Source organism: Tachypleus tridentatus, chromosome 7, assembly GCF_004210375.1.
Source record: "Tachypleus tridentatus isolate NWPU-2018 chromosome 7, ASM421037v1, whole genome shotgun sequence".
Classification (NCBI taxonomy): Eukaryota; Metazoa; Arthropoda; class Merostomata; order Xiphosura; family Limulidae; genus Tachypleus; species Tachypleus tridentatus.
This window is the reverse complement of record NC_134831.1, coordinates 155,170,704-155,195,643: the sequence shown is the minus strand read 5'-3', so window position 1 is coordinate 155,195,643 and position 24,940 is coordinate 155,170,704. Positions and strand designations below refer to the sequence as shown.

Below are 24,940 nucleotides of genomic sequence, written 5' to 3'. Positions count from 1 at the left end.
CTCCAGTTATGTGACTTCTTTGCTTAATTCCTGTGTCTAGGTTAACTTCTTGTACCTTGTGATAAAATCTTCTCTAAACATTGAACATATGTTAGTTTGTTTCTCTGATAAACTGAATAGTCTGTTTTTCTTTGCTCATTCAAACTGCATGTAAACTATATGTAGTTTATTTCAAGACCTTATTTCAAGGTCTCTGATGTCTTTTCATTGAAAAATAATTTCCATAGCTTTAGAACAGTTATAATTTGACACACAAATACCTTCACAATTCACAAATAAAAGGAATGTTCACTGACTGTACTATAAGTAAGAACTCTTAAACCTGTATATTTATTATAATGTGATAATCTTATGCTTGCTTTACCCAATAATACTTCAACTTTCATTTTAACTTCTTTTAAAGTTGTGTTTCATCAGTAAATTAACAAAACATTTGATGTGGTATCATAGCATCTAAAATCTGTTCAGAGACAAAGGGAAACCAATGGGAACAAATAATCACAACTCACTTTGTTCATTAGGCAAATGTGTACTTAACCAATATAAAAGCTTAATATTTTGGACATTTTTCAAGTAGCTTAAATTTAAGGTTAAACAACATAAAATTAAATAACATTGATTTCTTTAAATTACAGAGGATGAAAATCATTAGTGAATAAATAGGAATAAAAATAGAATGTATGTTCATATTATATTATTGTATGAACAAATAACAACGTTGCTCAAAACAGCTGGTATGGGTATTAACACTTTTATCAATAAAAAATGTTAATACCCATACCAGCTGTTTTGAGCAACATTTTTATTTCAAGTGGGTTTCTCATTATCTAGAAGTAACAACAATATTTAACTTTTCAATGATGGATCCAGAAATGATTCACTTTTACAATAATAGAATGATACAAGGTAACTATGTTAAAAGTTAACTGTTTAGTACTATAACCAAATTTTTAGTGTTTTTAACTTAAAGTAAATATCATAATTGTTTATAGTAGTATTAGAAAAATGTATAGAATTTGTAAACAAGATGTCATTTTTTTAAGTTTTTATTTCTGCAGTTGCATCACTTAAATTTTCACTTATTTTGGACATTAAAAAATATGGAAAACATCTTTCTTACTGTCATTCTATCTTTCAAGCAAACTAGTTAAGGCCATAACTAGATTGCTGAACTCAACAAAATCTTAAAAACGATTTAATTGTAATTACTAGCCCAGTCAAGTAATTACATTGGCACATAATTTCTTTTGGATATTAGATAGTAGTACTTGAACATTTACTATTTTAGTTTTTATTAACTTGTGGGGAAAAAAGAAAAGAATAGAAGCTCTTGACCCCTTCTTTAGATTTATGCCTTGTTATACAGCGTTAAATCATATATTTATTATGTTCTGACACAAATGGAGAGTAGGGAGGTTATAGGTTTTGTTGATTTCTTCTCTAATCTTCTTCTGCTTATCTGATAGTAAGCATTATATTTATATAATTATAAGTTAGAAACATTACATACTGTAAAGAAATTGGCAAAGCAATTTACAGTTTATTAAACAAACACATAGTTCAGTTAATTAGTAATGGATACTGGTGTCAACCAGTTCCCTCTTCTGTAATAAGCAGCTCAAAATTATTGGCAGTGGCAGATGGCCTTATTAGCTTTGCTATAATAAATTCAAGATGAGCAAGTATAATGGAAAAATTAAATGAGATGGAGACAGTCAAGTCATCACACTCTCTCAAAATCATGCTAGCTAAAAGCTGAACAAACAAACTTGAAGTAAGAAAAACATAAACACCCATGATGCTGAAATTGGATTTTGATACTTCTTTGTGGCCAGAGAACATGTAACACAGTATGTAGCTTTGATTTGACAAAATCAAACATAATAGCAACAATTATATATATATATATATATAATCAGTGAACCTGACAATGACCGAAGAAGGTCGAAATGCTGTTAGCTCCTCTACGTAAAATATTTTCTCAACCCAAACGAGCCATTTTTACATATATAATTGCAATATTTTGGATACTTGGATGGTCAGGGTAATCAAAAATGTTAATAATCTGAAACACTACTCTAAAGTATTTGATTCTTTTCCTGACAATAAGTGTAATTTCAATTTCAAATAGTTAATTGTTAGAATGATTGAAAATCATAGTGATACTTGGAAGTAGTAATTTTATTATTTAATTCTTTTCATGATATTAATTGATTTAATTATAATTAACACATAGCTTAGTCAGCTCGACTAATACCATTTGGCCTCTGCAGTGGCAGCATCGTCAGAAATACTGTGTCCAAGAAATCTTAAATGGCAGATGTTTTGTCCACATTCCTTTCAGTTTGCCCATGATTAACAGAAGTGTTTATTGTATTGGCTTTAATGTTTTTCGTGTTTTGATATTTACTCCATAACAATTAATTAGAAAAAAAACCTTTTTAGTAGAGGTTAGTCATTGGTGGGGTAATATGATCTTTTTTCCATCTAAATGCTAAGAGGTTTGATCAGCAGTTAAGGTTTGAAGCGAGCATCTTTTAACTTTTGTGAAAATGTTAAAATCACTGTCCCATATAAAAAGATATTCAAAAATATTTTAAAGAAAGTATGATACAGAAGATTTGTATATATAAATAGGATATACATACATACATATATATATATATATATATATACATTATTAATATTTAAAATGTGAAATATTCAATTAAGACAGATACAGAGCTTAGAGAAGAATAAAAAGTAATTCTGATTTTGAGAAAGTTAATGTTAAAGTTAAAAGATATTTATATGCAACAATCATAACTAAAAGCTGCAGTTTGAGCAGACAAATCTGGAGCCAAAGTTAAATCAAATGAACAAAAAAAATTATGTTTTTACCATCTACTTACCCATCCAAAGAGGATGGTAAGAAATAAAACATGTCAGATCTCACTATATTGGTGATACAATTCTTCATAAAGAATTGGCTCATGTTTTTACCAGCAATTTGTCTTTCAACTTGCTTGTTTATTCAATGTATTGTTAGCAAAGTGTTTATTAAAGTTGAATATTATAATTTATGTGGTTAAACAACAGCGTGTTACTTGAACACTATTAAATGTTTGTTTACATTTTCTTGAAATATGTATATGTGTGTGTAAAAAAGTCAGTTATTGTCAAAAGTAATCACATGTGATGCCAATAAGTAATAATCTACAAAACTGTTGAATTTCAACCTAGATTAAAAGTGTAGCGTTACTTAGAAGTTTCTGTTTTAGAAAGCACACAGTATATTTTAAAAAAAGCAACTTTTGTTTATAGATTACAGAGTATATATAATCCATGAAGAAAATGGAACAATAAACTGATATAAAATTTTGTTCTCTTAATGCAGTAATATGTCCACTGATTTGGCGTAAAGCCTATTTTTAATAAGTTAATAATAAAAGAACACAATAACATCTATAGCAATCAATGAAAAACCACAGTAAATGGAACAAACCTCTCATAAGTCTGATATTAGTGAAACTAGTCTTAACATCTTTTGATATCAGGCTTTTGGCAGTTTGTTCTGTTTACTGTGAAATTATTATTTTTAATTACAAATCACAATTTTTAATAATTTAATTTTTTTTAAATAATTGAGTTTGGCGTGAAAATCTCATCTCACTGTAGTCCAGCAGTTACATTTAATTTACACAATAATTAAGATAGATTCCAATGGTGCTTAATCATTGTCTTACATATAAGAATTTTATAGTAAATGTACTAGTTTTTCATGAGACTGCAATGAAAAAATTTTCCATGTACAAATGTGTTGCCACACATAGGATTTAGGGAAATATGGAATAGCACCAAGACAAATTCAAACTACTCAGGATTTTGGAGTACATCAGGAAAGAAAACAGATTTTTCCTGTAACAACAGAAGGTCCAATACCTGGTGTGCCACCTCTGAAAGATTTGATACTTCCTGTAAAGTATGTCATTAAACTTTTGTTTTGATATTATAACTGCATACTTCTGGTTACTAACTGATGCCCATATGATGATGTTAGACTCTTGTTGCAGAATATGTGCTTTAACAATTCTCAAAACACAAATAAATAGCAATAACCACAGTGTTTAGTGTAAAGAACTATTAAACATCAATAATAATAATTTATTGCACATTTTCTGTGCTGCTTTATCTAATATAATCTTCTTGATTTCTTCTTTAAATTAGGTTATGTCCAACTAGTAATATAATTTTTTGATTTCATTATTTTTGGTCAAATTGCAGGAAAAAACTTGTTTTAAATGTGAAATTATTAAATCAACATCAAAGCTTAAATAGCATTGTACTGAAGTTTAGTTTATAGAGAAATGGAGCTGTTTACATGATTCAATAATACATTTCAAAACTGTAAAAGTAACATATATATATATATATATATATATTTTTAGCGAATCTATAGGTGTTCGTCTTTTAAAACAAATGGGTTGGAGACCTGGCCAAGGAATTGGACCAAGAGTAAAGAAGAGACAGAAACAACAACAAAATCCAGGTGTTAAGATATATGGGTGTTCTCTACCATCTGGTCAGTCAGAAGTAGGTAAAATTTGATTATTTGACAAAATATAGTATAGTTAATGCTGATTGTTAGTTTTGTGTGTTAATTTGTCTGTAAGAGTTTCTATGGATTATAGTATTGTAAGTAGAATCTTTTATTTTTGTATGTTCCTGTCTAAAATGCAGATCCTGTATTTCATTGAAAAATTAATCCAAGGCAGTCTTGAAGTGCAGTTAAATATGGTAATGACATCCCTATTCTAGTTTTATTATTAATGCATGTAAGGAGGACCAGAATAAACAGTTATTATAATATAAATCTTGACAAATTGAAAGGGAATGAGACTTCTTATATTTGTTGAAATTAAAAATTTTGATGTATCAAATGATGCATAACATTGTATTCTGAACTTATAACCATCAATTTCACACAAGAGTACAAGCTTCATTCCCATGGCAAAGCTAACAACTAGAATGAATAGATTTGTAAGGGCCTGTGTCACATAGTTGGAAAGCCAGAGAAATTTTGATAGTTAGGGGAAATTGTCTGCCTTTTGCTTGGTATTAGTCTATGTTCTTTGTTGTATCATTTAATTAAATAAAAATTTTTCAGTGCCAAATACCATTAGTATAGAATATGTAGGCTTAAGTATAATTGACAATTTATAGTAAGAAAAAAGATTAGCTATGTAATTTATCTCTTGTTTTACATGTTTATTTATTATTATAAATGTTACTAAAATGTAAAAATAGGGATCTTTTCAGGTTAGTTAAAATAAATAATAATACCAATGTAATAAAAATGTTTCCCAAGGCATGCACAAGATCAGCACATAGGTAATGCAATTTGATAGTATACATAAGCTGCATATACCCCATGTGATTTACAATTTATTATAGCACAGACAGTAGTTAGACACAGCTCAAAGGGCAATAAAACAATAACATCTAATTATAAATAGGTATGTACTGTTATGAGCTTAAAGCTACCAAGGATAAATTTATGAAGTTTCAATTACAATTTGAAGTCATTCTAGAATGAAAAAATGGTAATTTATATTTATTTCTTTTTTTTATTTGGTGATTGTGAGGTCATTAAATTGACTGATCCTGTTTTAAATTAGGATAAAGTAAACGGCAGATGAAATATAATGTTTTACGGGAGAAAGATGTTTGTATTTAGGAGGTTTTAGGGCTTATACAAAGAAAATTTAATATTTTTAAGATGAGGAAAAGTAATTTTAATCCTAAAAATTATTTTGCAGTAATACAATCTGATTTTATATCATCCGGTGCCACTTTTCTATTTCTACTAAGAAAGTCAAGCCAATTTACCATGACTTCCTATCACATGCTGCCTTTCAAAAATGTCAGTAATTTTCATGATATTTGCTTTTATAACCAATAGGAAGAGAAGATTTCTGATAGCTACTTCCCTCCTGTCATAAGGTGAGCTATTCTCGTTTATTGCTGCTCCCTATATACCACAAGCTTTCTTTTCTCCCTTGTTGGAATCAAGTGATTCCAATATGTGTCTTGTGTAAATCATTATGTGTCTTCTCACCAGTAGGATCATAGTCCTGTCATGTGACATGTGACTCCCTCTATGTAGCTGTTATGAAGTATCACCTCTTGTTTGACAGTGCTTGTATTTTTTCTTTTGTCATTCTTTACTGTTTCACATTTGCACTTAGTAGATTGAACATTAGAAAGGTCAGCCTCATTCTTAAGTTTTCAATCATAATTTCTTTTGTAGGTGCCAATCTTGTTTAGGAGGATGGGGATATTGATAGCCATTTTCCACCACTGGATTTTAAGTGTTTGGTATTTCATTTCCATTATGTAATCTTTGTTCCCAATATGAAATTCTGTTTTTTTCCTTGTTTATAATTCCTTTCATTTATATTCCTTCATGGATAGTTTCCACTTTATTTCATCAGGAGTTTGATTGTTTACTCTTCAGACTTTTGTCACATTTACTTTGTGTTTTTGGTCCACCATTTTTCATATAGTCTGCCAATTTTAGAGAGATAAGATGTTTTACAATTTCATTGTTAATATTATTTGTAATTATTTGAATCCTATAACATGCTTATTCAGATTAGTTAATACTCAGTTATATTACAATTCATAATTAGTCTTCTTTGTTTTTCTTACATTCCATTCAATTAGGCTTAACATTGTATGTCCTTCATTAGTTTAATTGTTATTTTATTACTTTTGTATAATAATTTCTATTCCATTTTGTTAATTTTTTTCCTCTTGGTTTGGGTGGAACTCTTGAATTGAGGTCCACACAGACTTCTCCCAAAATTATGCCTATTTATTATTCAGTTTTGTTTTTCATTTCATTCTTAGGTTCTCATTTGTTTTGTACTATTTAGTTAGGTTTAACTAGTTTTTGTTCTTTTCAATTTAACTGTATTTTGATTTAGATAACTTTAGATTTCCTAGTGAATTCTGTTCAATATCTTCTTTGATTTGGCTTCATTATGGTATTTATTGGTTTACCTGTGGTTTGATTTACAGGTTAATACCTACTTTGGTTCCAATCTTTGTTCACAACTACATCTTAAGGATTCCTTCCTGTACACCATTTTCTTCCCATTTTAAAATGTTGACTTTGTTATAGTTTATTCTTTTACAGTTACTTACATTTCATCTCTGTAATTATTATCATTCATTTCATTTAGTTTATACCTCATCCTTTTTACTGTTGATTTAATTTAGTTTAAATTCATTTTTCTTATCATTAATTAGTTTATTAGTTTCACATAGTTTTATGAACAGGTGTTTATCTACCATTGCTACAGATTTTTCTTCAACTGAAAATCGTAAGAGATGCATTCCATACACTATTTTCTTCCTGTTTTTCACTGTTTTAATTATTTCATTATGTTTTTCTTTATACTTTATTCTTTTTACAGTTACTTTCATTCAATCTAGACTTTGTATTTCATACCATTAAGTTTGTTTATAATTGATCCTTTGTTCCAGTTATTTAAATTTATGGGTTGATCTCTTGAAGATCAAGTTTGCTGTACTACTTCCACTATTGTTCACTTTCCCCATGTAATACCTAATCCCATTTTCTGATGTAAAAATTGTCATTTGTCTCTAATCTTGTCATGGACTGCATTCCATACTTCTATTGCAGTATCTGCTAGACCTCCTTTACACATTTATGGACATGTTTTACAGGATATTATCTTCCTATTTTCTATGTTGTTCATTTTTGTCTCTTTTACATTTAAATACTTAAAAGGCTTACCTTTTACTGGCTTTCAATTTTACCATAGTTTAACTTCAAGCAGATTCCTTCCAGCATTCGTAATTTTTATTCCCCTGTATAGTCACTTACACATTAATGTTTCATTTTTGCATTTATTTGATGTTCTCTTTACATTTCAAGTTTGTCAAGGGGTACTTCCCTTCATTTTGGTGTTTTTACCATCTTTGGTGTATTCCTTTTTTCATGACTTCTTTGCTTTTTGGTTAATATCAAGTGTGACACTGCTCTTTGTTTTCCTTTCCATTATTAAATGTGTTTTACAGTCTGTTCTGTTCCTTTTATTTTTTTGTCTCTTTTTTTTTTTTGGTCCATATAGATCCATGTACTACATCTCTTAATCTCCCATTACTCTATTTGGCATCTGGTACTTTCTTCTCTAGCTAGGGCTGTTGATGCCTTCAGCCAGGATTGGTCCTACAGGTTCCTATATGTTCGTCTCCCCCATCTTTTCACTTCCAGGTATGATTTCCTTCATTCCTACCATTCTGCTTAATTCATCGTCATGCATGGCCCTTATTCAGTCTTTGGCAGGGAAATTGGCTTTTATATCTGTGAATAACTTTCTTTCAACTTGTTTCATTCTCTCTTCTGTGCTAGTACTCTATCTGGACATTCACATCATTCACATTCATGCTTAGCTCTCATTTGGTCATTGGCAGGGAGAGTGGGTTTATGTTTGCAGGTAACTTTATTTTAACTTGTTCCATTTCCACTTGTTCAGTAGGTATTTATTGGTGCAAATGGGAATTGTTCTGCTGTTAATCTACATGTTAGAGGCCTCATGCAGATCAAACCCCTGTATCTCACATGGTAGAGTTTCTCTCCTGATTTTTACTGTTACATCTTGAATTATCAATCATCCTTGTCCTGTACCTTCATTTTCTTTTCTGAAATCACAGAGTTTGTACCTCACCTATCCTATATTTATACATTACTTCTGGATTAGTCATCATCCTTGACTGCATACCATTCTATCCTGGAATGTTTATGTGATCTTTTATTCCCTCACTTTAACTTATATGTATCACTTTCCTTGTTTTTTGTGTTTTACTGTCTCTTCAAGCACAATTTCTTCTCATCTATGCCAATGAATGTCAGAAGTCAGGTTTACTTCCCATGATGCTTATATTTTTTCCCACTTCCTCTCTTCTTTTTTTATCTGGATCATTCCTTACTACCCAAGATGTCAGAGGCTAGGGGAAGTAACTCTTCTGTTAGCACAATTCCCTTCCTTTTATTTACCATGTTTATCCTTGTCCCAGTCCAGATCAAATACTATGTATGGTTTGTGCTCTTTGTTTTTCTATTTTCTGTACAGATTCCCCCTCAGTGTGGATTCCTGTATGTGCTGAGGGAGCCTCCCTGAGAAGGTTCTGTTCTTTCAGTTTACCTCCTCTTCGATCTAAACATCCACCTTCATGTTTACTGTGTGTGGTGACCCATGAAGGGGAGGAGAGGATCCTGGTGGTTGATTCTAACCCTAACAAACAAAGGTCAACCAAGTACCAGTGTTAGATGTCCTTAACAGGTGTTGTGGGCATTGTATCTAATGCTAGTGTTTGGGTATAGCACACACAAATCCCTGGCATTGCTGCAGTGTCCTTGTTTTGTATTGTAGTGAATTCCCTTGTGGGGCTCCATGGTGGGTGGGGTTAGTAGGCACCAAAATATTCTTTTTTATATTATAGATCATCCAAATAAAAACTTAAATAAAATAATGAATTTTAATAATTTTACTTTAATTATAACATTTTAAACCAGCCAACCACCTTTGATACAAGCTTGTTCTACTCTTTTTTTGGCTTTCATACAGACATCTACTTTCTCTTTCAGCTTTGATATGAGCTGGAAAGTTTGCTATATACATTTAACAGTATAAGTTACATGCCTTTCTAAATATGTATTAACTGAAACAAACATTGGTATTAAAATAAATATATAATATTAAATCTAACAGAGATGTCATCATCAATAGGAATAATATTTTTTAAATAATTGTTTGTTTTCACAGTATATATTGCTTAAAAATATTTATATAAATCTTGCTCATCTATTAATGCAACTCACTGTTTGCTTTTTTTTTTTTTTTAGGAAGAAGAGGATCCTTATAGAGAAGGCTTCACTTTTGCTCCACATGATTTGGACATACAACCATACACACAAAAAGATAATCTTCATGGTATTGGATACAAAGGATTAAACAGAGTTCCTGTTTTATCTAACGACATGTCTAAGTTGCAGCCCACTCCTACAGTTGATGTGTTAAATAAAGAAAAAAAGAAACTATCTATTTCAGGACAGGTTAGTATACTTATTGAACATTGCTTCCTATTTTATTTTTCTCATATCTCTAGACATATTAATTTTGTTTTAAAGAATGAAAACATTCAATTTTAGTGTTTAGCCTTTAATATCTTAGCCTGCCTCTTTCACATTTTTCTCAACCTTTTATAATGCTATTGTCCACATTTAATTCAAAACTTTATTATCAATGTGTGCCAGTAAATGTAGCATCGAAACATAGTTTGTAGCTGAAATGTGTATATTATCTACATTTTAACTTGTTAAATTTAAAAAGAAATGTTTAGAAAAATTGTGAGCTTCATTCTTCTGTGTCACTAGACACATCTGACCTCCAGTTTTTCCCTTTCAATATATTCTAACATCAAAACTTGGTTGCAGAAGCTTCTAACCAATTTGAGACATAAACTGTTCATAACTGTCACCAGTAATCTAAAATAAAAAGCTTCTTCTTCATTTGCTGAGATGTTTAGTTCTCTAACTGTAAACTGCTAGTCAGCAAAAGTGTTTGTTTTGTAGTGATCATTTTTTTGCAAATCTGACTGAGATGTAATATTTTTTAAATCTTTTTATAGCTTACATAGAAAACCAGGTAATTTACAGTAGTTTTGAAATTTGTTTTGTCTTAAAATCATGTAAAAACTGAAAATAACATGAAATCTTTTTCCTTGGACACCCAAGTTATTTGTAATACTGAACATCGCTTGTGGAAAAATGTCAATTTTACTGCCGTACACATGATTTAAATAAGCAGTAAGTAATAAAGATTTATGTTATGTGTATATTTTGTAACAAAACTAACTACATTTTGATTGGGTAATTCCTTTAGCTCACAAGATCAGCTTTTTCTGTTTTGTGCTGCCCTCTATATGTGAACTTCATAATTGGACCAACAATTGTTGGTTTCATGCCCATAGTATGTTATTGTCGAGGTTTTATAGGGCTGGATTATTTACATTTACATTTAATATTGGTTAATTTTACAATCCTTAAAATTCCAAGGCAATTAAATAGTTTGCCAGGTTTGGATTACATTACATGCTGTAATGAATATTCTGAAGAAAAAAAAAACATTACCAGTATGGTTATATGACACACTTTATCCCAATGCATGTAGCTTGATAATGAAAGAGGTAAATCATCCATATCAGGTATTTAGATTATTTCCTTTATTAACCATACTTTATTCCAGAAACCTAAGTTTAAATTCCATTTGTCTAACTAAGAAATTAGACTGTTCCAAAATCTGCTGTGGATGAATCCTCACTTAAACCACATAATTACTTTAATGTACTGTATCTAATTTCAAATCAATTTTTGTTTGTTTACAGGAAAAATCTACTGTATAAAATGAAATGTCATGGTTGCTTCCACTCTTATTCTGGGCATAACAGGACATGCTTTACATAAACAGTAAAGAATATGATTGTGATACAAGTAGTTTTAATACCAGTAATGCAGTTGCTGAATGCTGTTAAGAAAATGCTATTAATAATGTGAATAATCTCATAAAAAAATCATAATTCTTGTAACTGTGAAATATTACAGTACTATAATATCTAAATAAGCCTTTGTATTGTCTGAAACTTTTGTGCATATCTCAGAGTTTTATTTTATAACTGTCTTCCTTTGGATTATTTTCTGTGAATTTAATTATTAAATTTTTTTGCAAATACCAAATCCTCTGTGGATGATACCTAAAGTATTTGTGTATGATCATTAATAACTGTAATGCAGGTACATGTTCTGAATGTTTTACATTTCTGTATTGTTACTGTTCTTTATGTTACCAGAAGATCTTGGATATTTTGATTATTTTCAAGCTGGAACTGTCACTGAACTTTTATTTTCAAGGCTTTTGGTGTTGGTGCCTTTGAAGATGAAGATGAAGATATCTATGGAAAGGATGACATGTCTCAGTATGATTTTTTTCTTGGTGGGGAAAGAGATACAGATGATAGAAAATCTGTTGGTAAATAATTTTGTGATACTATCTTGATACAATTAATTTTATAATATAGACCTGTTAATTATAAAAAAGTCATTTATTTTATATTATTTAATTCAAAAAAGAAAGAGATCAGAGTTATATATGACTGTCAACTGTAAGATCATCTATATCTGTTTATCATTAGCTTACTTGTTAAGATAAGCTTATTAGTGAAACAATTAGTTTTCTTCTTTTTTGCCTACTCTGTCAAAGTTATGACAGTATGTATTTAAAGAAATTATAATAACCTAGATCTCTTTTTATGTGGAAATTTCATATTATTATTAGATGCTATTTACACTGATAAGTTACGTCACATAAGTATCAATAAAAAAATCTTTGAAAATCAAGGAAGTGCTTGTTTTAAGATATAAATTGTTATCCTGAAATATTACGGAAATGTTATCTAACAATTCTACAAGGTGTTTAACTGGGTATTATATGTTAGTCCTTTCCTCATTAAAGATTGTGTAATCATTATTCTTACATGCTGAACAATTGACTTTTGGTAAGTTAAATCATGTAAAAATAAGAGTGATTTTTTTGTTTCACTAAGTATTACATATTGTGTGTTTAACCCTCTCATTATGAGTTTTCATATGATCAGGGGTCAAAGGGCATGTCAGGTTTGCAGAGTTGCATTCAGTAAAAAGTTTATTGAACTACTATTTTATGAGTGTATATCAGTATGTTTGGTATTAGTTTCTAGATTATAATTTACATTTTAGTATTACACATTAGTTAATTTTAAATTTAAAATGTAAATATTAATTGCTAAATATCGATTTTTGTGTATCACATAGTATGTTGAATGTAGCTTTGGTTCAAATTAGATTTTTATGATGTCCAAATACAGTCTGTAGTTCTGTATGAATTAAAATCTTAAATTACCATTATTGATGTGGTAGAATATATAAAATAAGAACTTCCTATCTTTTCTGTTTGCTGAGATATCACTATGTGTAGTAAATCAAACAAGGTAGTTCCGTTCACCACTTTGATTTTGGAAACACTTGCTTATGCACTCCTACTTTGCTCTCTCATGTATTTATAACCAATTGAAAGTACAGAATTTCTGCCACTTGGTTTCTCAGTATCTTAAAGATTGGAGTTTCATAAGATTGTTTCTTCTGTATCAAATCTCAGAAGGAAGAGGTAAGTGAAAATTTGTAAAAACAATATGTTTTTAGACCCATATATGGTTTAGTTAGTGAGCATGATAAATTATAGTGGAATTCTGTGAAATTGATAGAGTAATTCATAATTTTTTCTTATTTCAAAATGCATTTATAAACCCTATGAAAGTAATTTTGTTTTGCATGCTCCACATGCAAAATTCAGTAAGGCTTGGCATGCAACATCCAGTAAATGAGCTACAAACTTCTTTACAGTTGTAAGTAGTAAAGATCATTGTTTTCTGTATTTCTTTATTTACATTTTAAAGAAAAAAATAACTGTAATTTCAAAACATATTTGTAATTAGTAATAATAATAATAATATATATATATACACACACACAGAGGTAAAGCATTAAGACTCATGCTTAGGTTTTTTTAGGGAACCAGCTGGGCTATCAAAACATCCATTTGTAGGGGTCAGTACTGTAGCTCATTGCAAAATGTACTCTACAATGGAAGTTATCAGAAAAAATTGCTGAATTTTGTTTGTTTTTTACTTTTGTGCAAAGCTACACAAAATCTATCTGCTCTAGCCATTCCTAATTTAACTGTATAAAATCAGAGGGAAGATAGCTAGTAACCACCACTCTCCACTAACTTTTGGGCTACTTTTTTACCAATGAATAGTGGGATTGACTGTCATAATATAACATCCCCACAGCTGAAAGAGTGATCATGTTTGGTTTGACAGGGATTCAAACTTGCAATCTTCAGATTACAAGTTGAATGTTGTAATCACCTGGCTATATTGGGCCACTTAAACTTTGTTAAATGACTTTGTATAAAATCTATTGTTATAAGACTTTAAAACTTCTTACTATTGATGTAAGCTTAATACACCTGTAAATATCAGAACAAATTTTATCACCTCCTTTGAATAGAAGTGTATCATTAGCTATCCTGCAATCTTCTGGCATCTGCCACATTTCAAGGACTTAAAAGTATCCAATTTTTGACTTCTCAGAGTAAATATGATCACTTTGTTCAATCTGGCTCCCACATTACAACTTTCAGAATCAGAAATTTTTATTAAAACTTCACTAATGAAAATTGAAAAATGTAGAATTTAATAACGGAGCTCTCATAATTGTAAGAACTGAACCTTCATTTATTATCTCTCAAAGTACTTTCTCCAATTACACCATTTTGCTTACCGTTAATGCATTTAAAGAAATCCTCACTTTTGATGTAGTACATTTTCAGCCATCTCTCTTGTTCTTCTATAATTATTTAAGTTTCCTATCACACCAGTTAATTTAAACTTCTTGTTATGAAAACTGAGTAATCATGAAATATTAAATTACTAATTTAAATGAAATAGTAACTTAAACTGAACAGTCTTGTATATCTAACATTGGCTACATAATTATCAGATTTTCTTTGGACAAATGGAGGTGTAAAAGTTTTAGTTATACAGGAACCAGAATATAATTAGCTAATAATATGTTAAGCTACTAATTATTAGACTTTATTACTCACAAACTGTACATTTAGTGAAAACTTGTGTTAATGATTTATGGAACTATGTTTGTTGATACTGCAAGGAATATGAGTTTTTGTGGTGAATACAGTGTAAAAAGAAACTATGTATTGATTTTAATGATGAACATGAAAGGGTAATTGTGTGTGGTGTGTCACTGCTGAATGGAGTAGTGAATGTTTTGTGAGTTGAAAGTAAACAAAATATTTTATTGTTCATGAAAGAAAAAGACAACTGAAAAACATTTCATTTTTGTTCATATCACTTAAATGATATATATATGAGGTTAATGTTCATCTGTCTGCAAAATTCTTACCACAGTTTAGGTCCAATTTGGATGAAACTTTGCAGGATTTCTCAATGTTATAAAAGGAAGTTCATAACAACATTCCACTACAATTGAGTCTCTCATAGGAAATAGATTAGTTAGTGCATGTACCTATTTTATTTAAGAAATAAGTCAAGAACAGCTTTGTATTGCACCAAGATGAAAAATGTTATAAAATAGACCCTCAATAAAATGGACAGTCAATAGAACCTTGTATCATTTTTCCCAATTTGCTTCCTTAAACTTTTTGCTGTAGTAGAGATATGTATTTCCCACAAGCACTGGAAAATATTCATCTCAGCTGCAGTGAAAGGGTTAATGGAGAAAAAGTATTTCTTTCATTTTTAATAACTTACATTAATTTTGTACATTTATTATTAACAACAAAATGTTTTTAATAAACTTCTAAAATTCTTGTAAGGTGAGTTTAATGGAGAATTTCAGAGTGAATCTTTCTAATGGAAAATTATTGTGATATTTCAGAAGAAAAGGGTTTTTTTTTTTTCTGATGGATCATCCAAGTGTACTCAATGAATTAAAATTAGTGATCAAGCAGGTAGCTACACTTACAGCATGGATAAGAATTTTACAGCAAATAATCATTCATTAGTTAGCCTGGTCATGTATTTTGTTTAACCCACCATCATATCTCAAGTTGAACTAAAAATGCAACTAGGCTAACTAATGAATAAATATTTTCTCCCTTTCCTCCACTTCTTTGTAACTTTTCCCATTGGATGAAGACTGTGATTTGATTGGCCTTTTCTTCCTTATCTAAAGCTTCCCATCTTCAATTTGTGGTGTCTTCTCTCCTGTCATGCATGTCTACCCTATTCTCAGTTGGAGGTACTTTGTCTGTTGACCACTGGGACTTTACCTCATATGTACATCTTCCATTTGCTTCTTTGGGTAGTTGTTTCTTTCTTATTGGGGTGCCATCATCTACCTGTTATCACCATCAACTTTTCTCAGAGACTGTGACTGGGTAAGCTATCTTTTCATGTATATACCTCTTCTTTTTCATGGGCATGTTCTTTGTCTTACTGGATCCTGCCCTATGGCAAATGGTATCTGACCAACTATGATTAAATGCTCAAATCTGTACTGTAATGTCATTTCAACTTGCATATTATAATTCCATGATGATGCAATGCACACTGCAGAGATGGAGTATTCCACAACATCATTTGTTGGTTTATCCTGGTGATAGAATTGCTTCATAAATTTACTCATCCCAGGCCATACTTACCTATGGACAACTTGGGTAAAGCAGTAGAGGATAGCTGCCCATCTCTTTTGTACCTTTTATTGAATAAATTATTATAGTCTTTCTTTAGAAATAGGGTTTTGTGGTCACCTGTTGCACTGTCTCAGATGTCATTCCTCTGGACTCTTCATGTTTCCCCCACCCTATTTTCTTCTAGTGGAGTTTGAGAGTTCTTACCACATTACAGTTTCAATCTATTGGGGTGATAGACCATGGAGTCATCCTCCTGAATGGGTTAATGAAGTTCAAACAAAATATAGAAATGTTTATAAAACCATTCAGTTGAAAGTAGGGCAGTGTTGTTTTGCTGGTGTAGATGATGTTATATCCTCCAGTATAACATACAAAAACAAATGAGAGTGAGCAGACAAAAATGCAGATCACCACTTTGATTGGGATCTCTCATCCTACTCCCACATGGATGTTATTTGCTAGTGACAGTGTTTTGGATTTAAAATAGAACAAATCAACATAATTCCTCACATATGTATTATAGATGTATATATTTGTCCCTTATTTTTACTTCTTCAGTATTGTGGGTTATGGTGGAAGTTTTTGCAGATTATTGTCCTTCCCATTCTGCTCTCTTCAATATTTAGTATTCCAAGGATGTTACTGCACTTTGGGCACTTCTGATGAATTTCACTTTTTGATACTGGATGTCAGGTTTCAAGATCTCTCAGTTTATCATATTAACATATGCCTCATTCAGGAATTGGGTGGGGAAGACTAGATTCCCTCCAGTCTCATGATCTTGAGGTGAAGAAGGTATGATCCTCTTTCCTACCACATGTGGATGTCTGTACAATTTGGCTGAATTTTAGATTGCAGTTTACTAACAGATGGTATGATCCTCATACTACCCTCACATGGATGTGAGTTCCCAGCAGCATAATATTTGAATACAGTTGACTTGCTGTGCATGATCCATTGCAGCATAGCCACTCTATCCCCAGGGGCACATCCTCTTCACAATAGCCACTTTTTTAAAATATTTTCTGGGATTGAGTTTCATACATATTGCATGGTTTGGATCACTGTCCAGCCATAATTCTGTTCCACTTGGATGTTCTCTTTTCCTGTCTGTATATGTATGATTTTGCTACAATGGGTGAAGAGTATACCTGGTTTATTAGTATTGTAGTCTCCCATATTAGATCTTAGAATCTGACTATACATCTTAGGGAGTGTCCTTCAGACATTTTTGAAGGATGCTTTTTCATTTCTCTTGCATTGGTCCCTCCACCTATTCAGTGTGGAATTCTAGCAATTGATGTGAGAGGAGGTAATGTACTGTATCAGAAGTTATAATTTTCCTATACTGAAAATGTTTTTCTGATAGATACATACCTCATCTTAGAGTTAACACCCTTCCTTTTCATTGAAAACTGGTACTTCCATTTTATACCAAAACCTGAAGCAGTAGTTTGGTAGAATTGAATAAAAGGAGTTTGTGTCCAGAGCATTTGTCTCATTCTTATTGGTGGAGAGTTGTTGTGCATGATGATTAGCATGAGAGACCTACAGGAATCAGTCAGTTCCAGTTGAGGGGAGCTAAAAGGCTTGTAGCATGTGTAAAACTTTTTTGTGTATATAGAGCAGCATTGCTTGAGAATAGCTGTTTATGTAAGAGGAAGTATTTATCTATAGATAATACATTTTCAGTATAGGAAAGTTATAACATTAAACTAAGTCTTTTTTCTTTTCCTTCTAGAAATTAGGGACTACTTATCAATTTTGTTCTAAGTTTCATGCAAAATGTTAAAGTACTTTCACAATCTCAAGAAAAAATATCAAGGAATTTCAGTGACATCCTTAAGGTTCAGAAAAGGTTAATACACTCATTTAACTAAGAACAGTTACTTTTTTTGTTGTTTTTTTTTCTCTAAAGAATATAATCAGCCTAATATTTAAGGCATGGATATTGAAACTAAACTCAATATAAAGATTAAAACCTTGTAGGTTATTAAGAGCTATGTTACAAGGTTTATATCTAACAGATTGTTGACACCTATTTATTTATAGTTGTATTTTACACATATCCTTACACAATTTCTTGTGTTCATTTAATGCATGGAGTTTATTTGATAATGATATATGATATCTCTGTTAAAAGTATATGTTACTTAGGTTTGGATGACAAATTGAAAACTTGATTTTGTAGTCTATGAATTAACATTGAATTTTTTAACTTTTGCAGAATTATTTTAGCTTATTCGGTTAAACAAACTTGTTTATTCTTAGAAAAGTTAGAGAGTCACTTATGCAAGGCTATTGAGGGATTTCACTTGGCTTCAAAACCTGCCGTAAGAAAGAAATATTTTCAGCCACCAAGTTTACCTCCAGATTTCAAGCCTATACATATACATACTAGGAACACTGAAGTTAAATCTTCGAGTGCCAGAGGTTCTAACAGACATGCACTTACAGCTAGTGACAGGGCAGTAATCCTTGGAGAAAAAAACTTACTTGATACAGGTAAATTTACTATTAATATATTTCAGTAAAAAGTATTTTTATTATAATCTGTACCATTTGTCCATTGGGTTTTACCATGTAGTTATTTACTTCTGCTGGTGTCAGTAATTGAAATATTGGCTTTAACATGATGTGGAGAAAGTTCTAAATTAATGTAACTTGGTACCTTAATAACAAATATTCATGATGAATGCGGGACACTACAAAAAGTAGATATTTGTCATTTATTTTCAGTTTGTGATTCAATTTGAGAGCAATATACATCTTTGTGTTTGCTTTTACCATGTATGTAAATATATTTAACGTTTCAGTTTATTGCTAGTGTCAGTACCCAAAAAATGAATACTGTTATGAGAAGGAACTAATAGAATAGGGTACATTCACAACCACTAATGGTTATTTTGTAACTGATAAAAATACCAGTTTAGTTTAGTGGAAAATGTTTAAATGTTAGAAATTTGTTTTCTTAAGAATATACATTTTTTTAGACTTTATACATGAATTTAGTGTTTTAAAAAAATCTCTTTTTTGGTTTGGTAAATCTTTAGTTTGGAATACTGTAGTGTGAATAGAGTTGTAAGTCATGATCACGTGTCAAAAGTCTACAAAAGTGCCAGCAAGTGTATACTAAACCCTGAAATATAGCTGTTTTAAACAAATATCCTAGTGATGCTGGAAGTAAATCTAGACCAATGAAACACCTTTATATCCACACTAATTAATAACTAACATATAACTGCAGCACCACCTTTGGTCTCGTATCCATTCACACTATCGTCCCTAAAACGGGCCCAGCAACAGTCAGTTGCAAATTCTCTTTGTTAACCTGAAGATGACCTAAGAAGGTCGAAATGTTGTTCTGTAATTTATTTTAATTAATGTTTTAGTAGCCTTACCAGATGTCTTAAGAATAATTTAATTTGAATTCTGTTTTCATAAGCTAATATTTAACATTTTGGTTTTGTTCACACAAACAAAACAGTTAATATAGGTTAGGATACTTTCAGTATAACTTATAATGTGGAAAATATATTTAATATAATTATTAAAAATATTAAAATCTGTTGCAAAGAACTATTGAAATAAAAATTTTCATACATACATTTCAATATACATCCATTTTTGAAAACACTTTTAAAAACAAATTGATTTTTTGTTTTTGAGAAAAAGTGAGTATTGGTAAGTGAAAATCCCAGAATATTGTATGTCAGACTTAATAAACAATACACATGCTTTCTCAACAAAATTAAGTTATTTTTCACTTTATTGTTTGTGTAATAAAATGTAATTGTTGTGTTTTGATTTTGCTGAGGTTGCAACAAACTTTTGTCAGGCTTTTCTCCTTTGTAAATTAAAACATAGAAAAAGCACCAAATGCAAATAATCTTTAGTTAACCCTTTTGATACAGATCATGGGTCAAAGGTCATGTCATCCCATTTGTTGACTTGCATTCAAAATTTTAGAGAACTACTATTTTATGAACTTATATCATTAAATTTGGAATGAAATTCTAGATTATAATTCAAACTTTAACATTATGTAGGAGATAATTTCTCAATTTAAAAGTGTATAATAAATGAACACACCTAAATATTGATTTTAGTGAATCATATGGCATGTTGAATGCAGCACTGTTTGAAATTAAATGTTCGTGATGTCAAAATACTAAGTCTATAATTTTGTACAAATAAGGAACTCAAATTACTAATAATAAGAAGCTAGAATATAAAATAAGAATCTTGTATCTTTTTATTTTGTGTAGACATGGCTTTATGTACTGAATCCAATATGGTAGACCCGTTCAACTCTTTTCATTTTTTTTTAAACTTTTTTATATATACGCTTACTACAGTATGTGACATCTGAATAACCAGTTAACAGGTTAGAATGGCCCCAGAGTAGTTTTCTTAGTAATTTTAATCTTTGAAAAGGCTACCAAGTTCTTTTGATCCAAGATTTCAGCTAAGTGGGTTGTGTCTTAGTCTGCTCAAATTTTATATTTTTTTAGATCTAAATACAACTTAATTACTAAGATTAATAAATTTAGTGAAAATCTGTGGTATCAGTGTAGTTATTTATGATTTTTTTTAGTTATTCAACTGTAAATATAAAACCTAAAAAAAAGTTTTGGTGGTAATCCTCCACATGCAAAATTTTAAAGGTTCAGTAACCTGTGTCCAGCATAACGGAGTACAAAGATCATAGTGAGAAGAGATTTTAGTTTCCTTTACTTCTTGATTTATTGTTATATATTTTAAGAAAAATAAGTTTAATAATTTATTTCTAAATAGCAATAATCTATATGCATATGTATATGATGCATAATAATTGAAATGTAACTGTTTATTACAAAATACTAGTCTGCTGAAAAACAGTCATGATAGGGAAGAATAAAGGTCAGTTTTTTACTACTGGATATATAACGTGAGTGCATGTGCACCAAATCAATGCAAGTTATGTAATATTAGTTAGATATGACTGGAAGATTAATATAATAAAAACTAATAAATATGAATGAAAATATGTAGCATTATGAGACGTTATCAACTTAGACCAAACATTTGTATTTTCATGTTATATGTAGTCATTCTAGCATGAAAAAACATAATTTACATTTATTTCCCAATTTTTTTATGATGGTAGCAAAAGGGTTGATTAAAGCATTAAAATACACCCCAACTACAGCTCTATGTAAATTTATACTTGGAATATCTTTAAATACTCAAACAATCAACATTGTATAATACACAGTTAAATTTTTAGTTAAAAATCAATAAATGTTTGTAAGAGGCACAACATGTTTTAGTTTCATTCACATCATATTCAGGAGTGTGAAAAACAAATGTTGTGCAACATATGGGTACAAAACAGCCACAATAATATGACTCTTAGTTAACATATTTAGGAAATATCACACCATTTACTCACTTTCTGGTTTTCAAAACCTTCATTCTCATTTAAGATTAAATTATTTTAACTGTTTTTTTTATTATTTTGATCATTTCTCTGAATATTTCCAACTGTTGTAATATTTATTTGAGCCAAAACAGCAATTTTTTGCCACTGGATGACCTGAACAGTGGAATTTGCATGTTCAGCTGGTGTATAATTTTCTCTTTTGTTTTCAACATTCCTTGTATATTCATTTACTTTAAATTTTAAATTACCTCTAGTTTGTAAATGAACATTTGCTCTGTTTTAAATTAATTCAAATAAACAGACTGGATACATTTGATGGAATGTGAAAACAGACTTAACATTAAGAACATAACAAAAACATCACTGTGCATTTTTTTTTATAGATAAAAGGATAATTTTTATATTAATTATTCTGTTTACATTATTTAAATATAATAGATTATTTTTGGGAAGTATAGATGCATGCTTTATTTTTGTAAACAAACTCCCTTTGTTAAAACAAGTGCTCCACTGGATCCAGTGTAATACTCATGAACATTATCATTATCTGAGAAACTCAAATAAAAAAGATGTATTGTCTTAGGCCTAATTGTTTAGCATAGTAAAAATATTAGATGGTACTTAGTATTTCAAAGAAAAAACATATATAAAGCAATAATTCAAGGGTGGAGTATACAAGTCACAGAAACATGGACTCTTTGCTCTCTAAGTAAGTGGTTGAAAGGTGAGAGTAAGTTTTTGAAGGTGAAATGTTGTTGGAAGACTAAATGAATTACAATTCTGAACTGGAAGCTCTTACTGTTATAGTTATCATTCATTGTGAAGTTTATGAATTTTTTTATTTCTGTTTTTCTACTGTACTGAACACTTATTTTATATATTTTTTTAATTTGTAATCTTTATTAAAATTCTGCTTCATTTACAGATTTAAAGTTTGAAAATAATTATCGATTAAAAATCACATTTTCTTCACCAACCATTTTCTAAGAACCAAATGCATTGTCACTTAGATATTATAAGAAGAATATCACAGCCATTTGAAAACCCACAGAATTGTGGCATGCACACTTGGCTCTGGAACATTTGTGTCATTTTAGAGCTGACATTTTTCTTTGAACTCTACAATGTTAGCATTATTGCAAGTAACACATTGCAGAATTTGATATCCATATCATTAACTTTCATCACATCTCTTGCAACAACTTTTCTCACTTACCAAGTTTATAACAGGAACTCATAAACCTTATCAGCTTTCTTGGAAACAAAACAAGGATTGAAATATTACATTCTTGCTTTCCCAAATAATGTAACTTTGTTTAAGGAATTTCACCTTTATAATTGGCTTTCCTGGTCAAGAAGGCATGGCCCATCTATACAGATTAAACAGAAAAATAATTTTTGAGGAAATACAACTTTACATGAGGGAATGTAATCTTCCTGATAGCTTTTTTCTGAGTGATGGCCTGGCATAACCAACTGGTTAAAGTGTTTCGATCATAATCTTGAGAGTCACAGGTTTGAATTCCATCACACCAAAAGATGCTTATCCTTTCAGCCATGGGGACATTATAATGTTATGGTCAATCCCACCATTCATTGGTGAAAGAGTAGCCCAACAGTTGACAGTGGGTAATGATGATTAGCTCCCTTCCCACAAGTCTATCACTGCTAAATTAGAGATGGCTAGCACAGATAGCTCTTGTGTTGCTTTGCATGAAAGTTGAAAACAATCAAACCTTTAAGTGAAGGTGATTTTATTTCATTATTTGTATCCCTAAATAAAAAAAATAAATTTACTGAAGGAACTCGTATACAAATAAATTATATTTGGAGAATTACAGCTATAGTGAAGGCATATATTTATGCCTGGTGTTTGTGATGACATCTATTTTGTTGAAGAGAGAATTTCTAATTAAATAAATGCAGTTAATTCTAGTCCCAAAGTGTTAAAACAATGAGAAACAAATAGAATTTGAGACTCTTTAATATTTACATGGAGTACAACTTTCTCCATTTATTTATGGTACTCTTATCTAGGAGTGAAATAAATGTAGGTTCCATTTGTAAATTTTCATAAAATACAGAATAACCTGTAAATAAATATAAACATATCAAAAAGACCAAACATTAGGATTTTATGCAATGTATTGGTATAAAAACTCATAAAAAGTAATAAGAAATCATTATAGAATGATTAATGAAAATTACAGAATTTAACCAAAACAAAACTAGTCTTCTACAAAATGCACCTACTCTTTACTTATTTCGTCACTTTTGAAGCAAATCTTTAATCATCACATTTTTAGTAAAAACTATGCAGAAAAAGTAAATGTTGTTATGATTAAAAATATGTGTGTATTCTGAAAGAGACTTAAAAAGCATTATTGAGTCTTTTTACTGTATTTTAGGTTAGGAAGTAGAATGTGAACATTCTTACACAAATTTTTAACTCTTTTTGGCAGTACAAAGGATAAAATATGTTTGGTTAGTAATAAATGCTTAATTTTTGTTTGTTTTAAGGCCAGGTAGACAATGTATGTGTTAAAATACCAAAATAATATATATTAATTATAATTTATTTGCCATTTAAAACTTTTTAAACACTAACTCTAGCATTAGTAATAGTAGGCCTATTTGTAATATAATTTAAACATTAAACTTAATACACAAACATAACAAATTGCTAGGTTGAAACACTGTTTCATCAATTTTATTTTGCTTTTGGTTACAACTCATTCTCATAAAACTTTTGAATTAAACTATTTTGTTATTGTTTCACAAAGGTTAATGTTAGCACCATACTTGCCCTAAGAACAATAAGGTAGTAGTTTTGTTACATGATGATGCATGGTGTTGAGTATCACAAATAAAGAAGCATGGAAGTGTTCTCAACAGAGTGACAAAGATTTTTATAATTAGTGATACTTGTATTGTTGATAATGAAAACATGGATTTTGTTTTGCTTTTTACATATTTTATCTAAGCACACATGATTACTCATTTGTTCTGTTTTTAAACAGAATGTTTCTTACATATACTTTACACTTGTTAGTATACACCAAGTTATAATAAAAGCTTGTGTTTATGATCTGTGGAAGTAGTCTGATACAAAATAACTATTTGTATTAATGTGCTGTGGCTGACTTACTATAGAAATGTAAAGGATATCACA

The 24,940-nt window shown here is 30.1% G+C and overlaps 1 protein-coding gene across 7 annotated transcripts in view; it reads left to right on the top strand.

The window, feature by feature from the left end:
* LOC143256961 (G patch domain-containing protein 1) overlaps nt 1-24,940 on the top strand; it is an 85,311-nt gene that overhangs the window by 19,979 nt on the left and 40,392 nt on the right. For all 7 annotated transcript variants that reach the window (XM_076514895.1, XM_076514893.1, XM_076514896.1 and 4 more), the window contains 5 exons: nt 3,813-3,961; nt 4,428-4,572; nt 9,917-10,126; nt 11,981-12,098; nt 18,615-18,848. In XM_076514895.1, the coding sequence (XP_076371010.1) occupies nt 3,813-3,961; nt 4,428-4,572; nt 9,917-10,126; nt 11,981-12,098; nt 18,615-18,848 (856 nt within the window). The remainder of the gene's footprint in view (nt 1-3,812; nt 3,962-4,427; nt 4,573-9,916; nt 10,127-11,980; nt 12,099-18,614; nt 18,849-24,940) is intronic.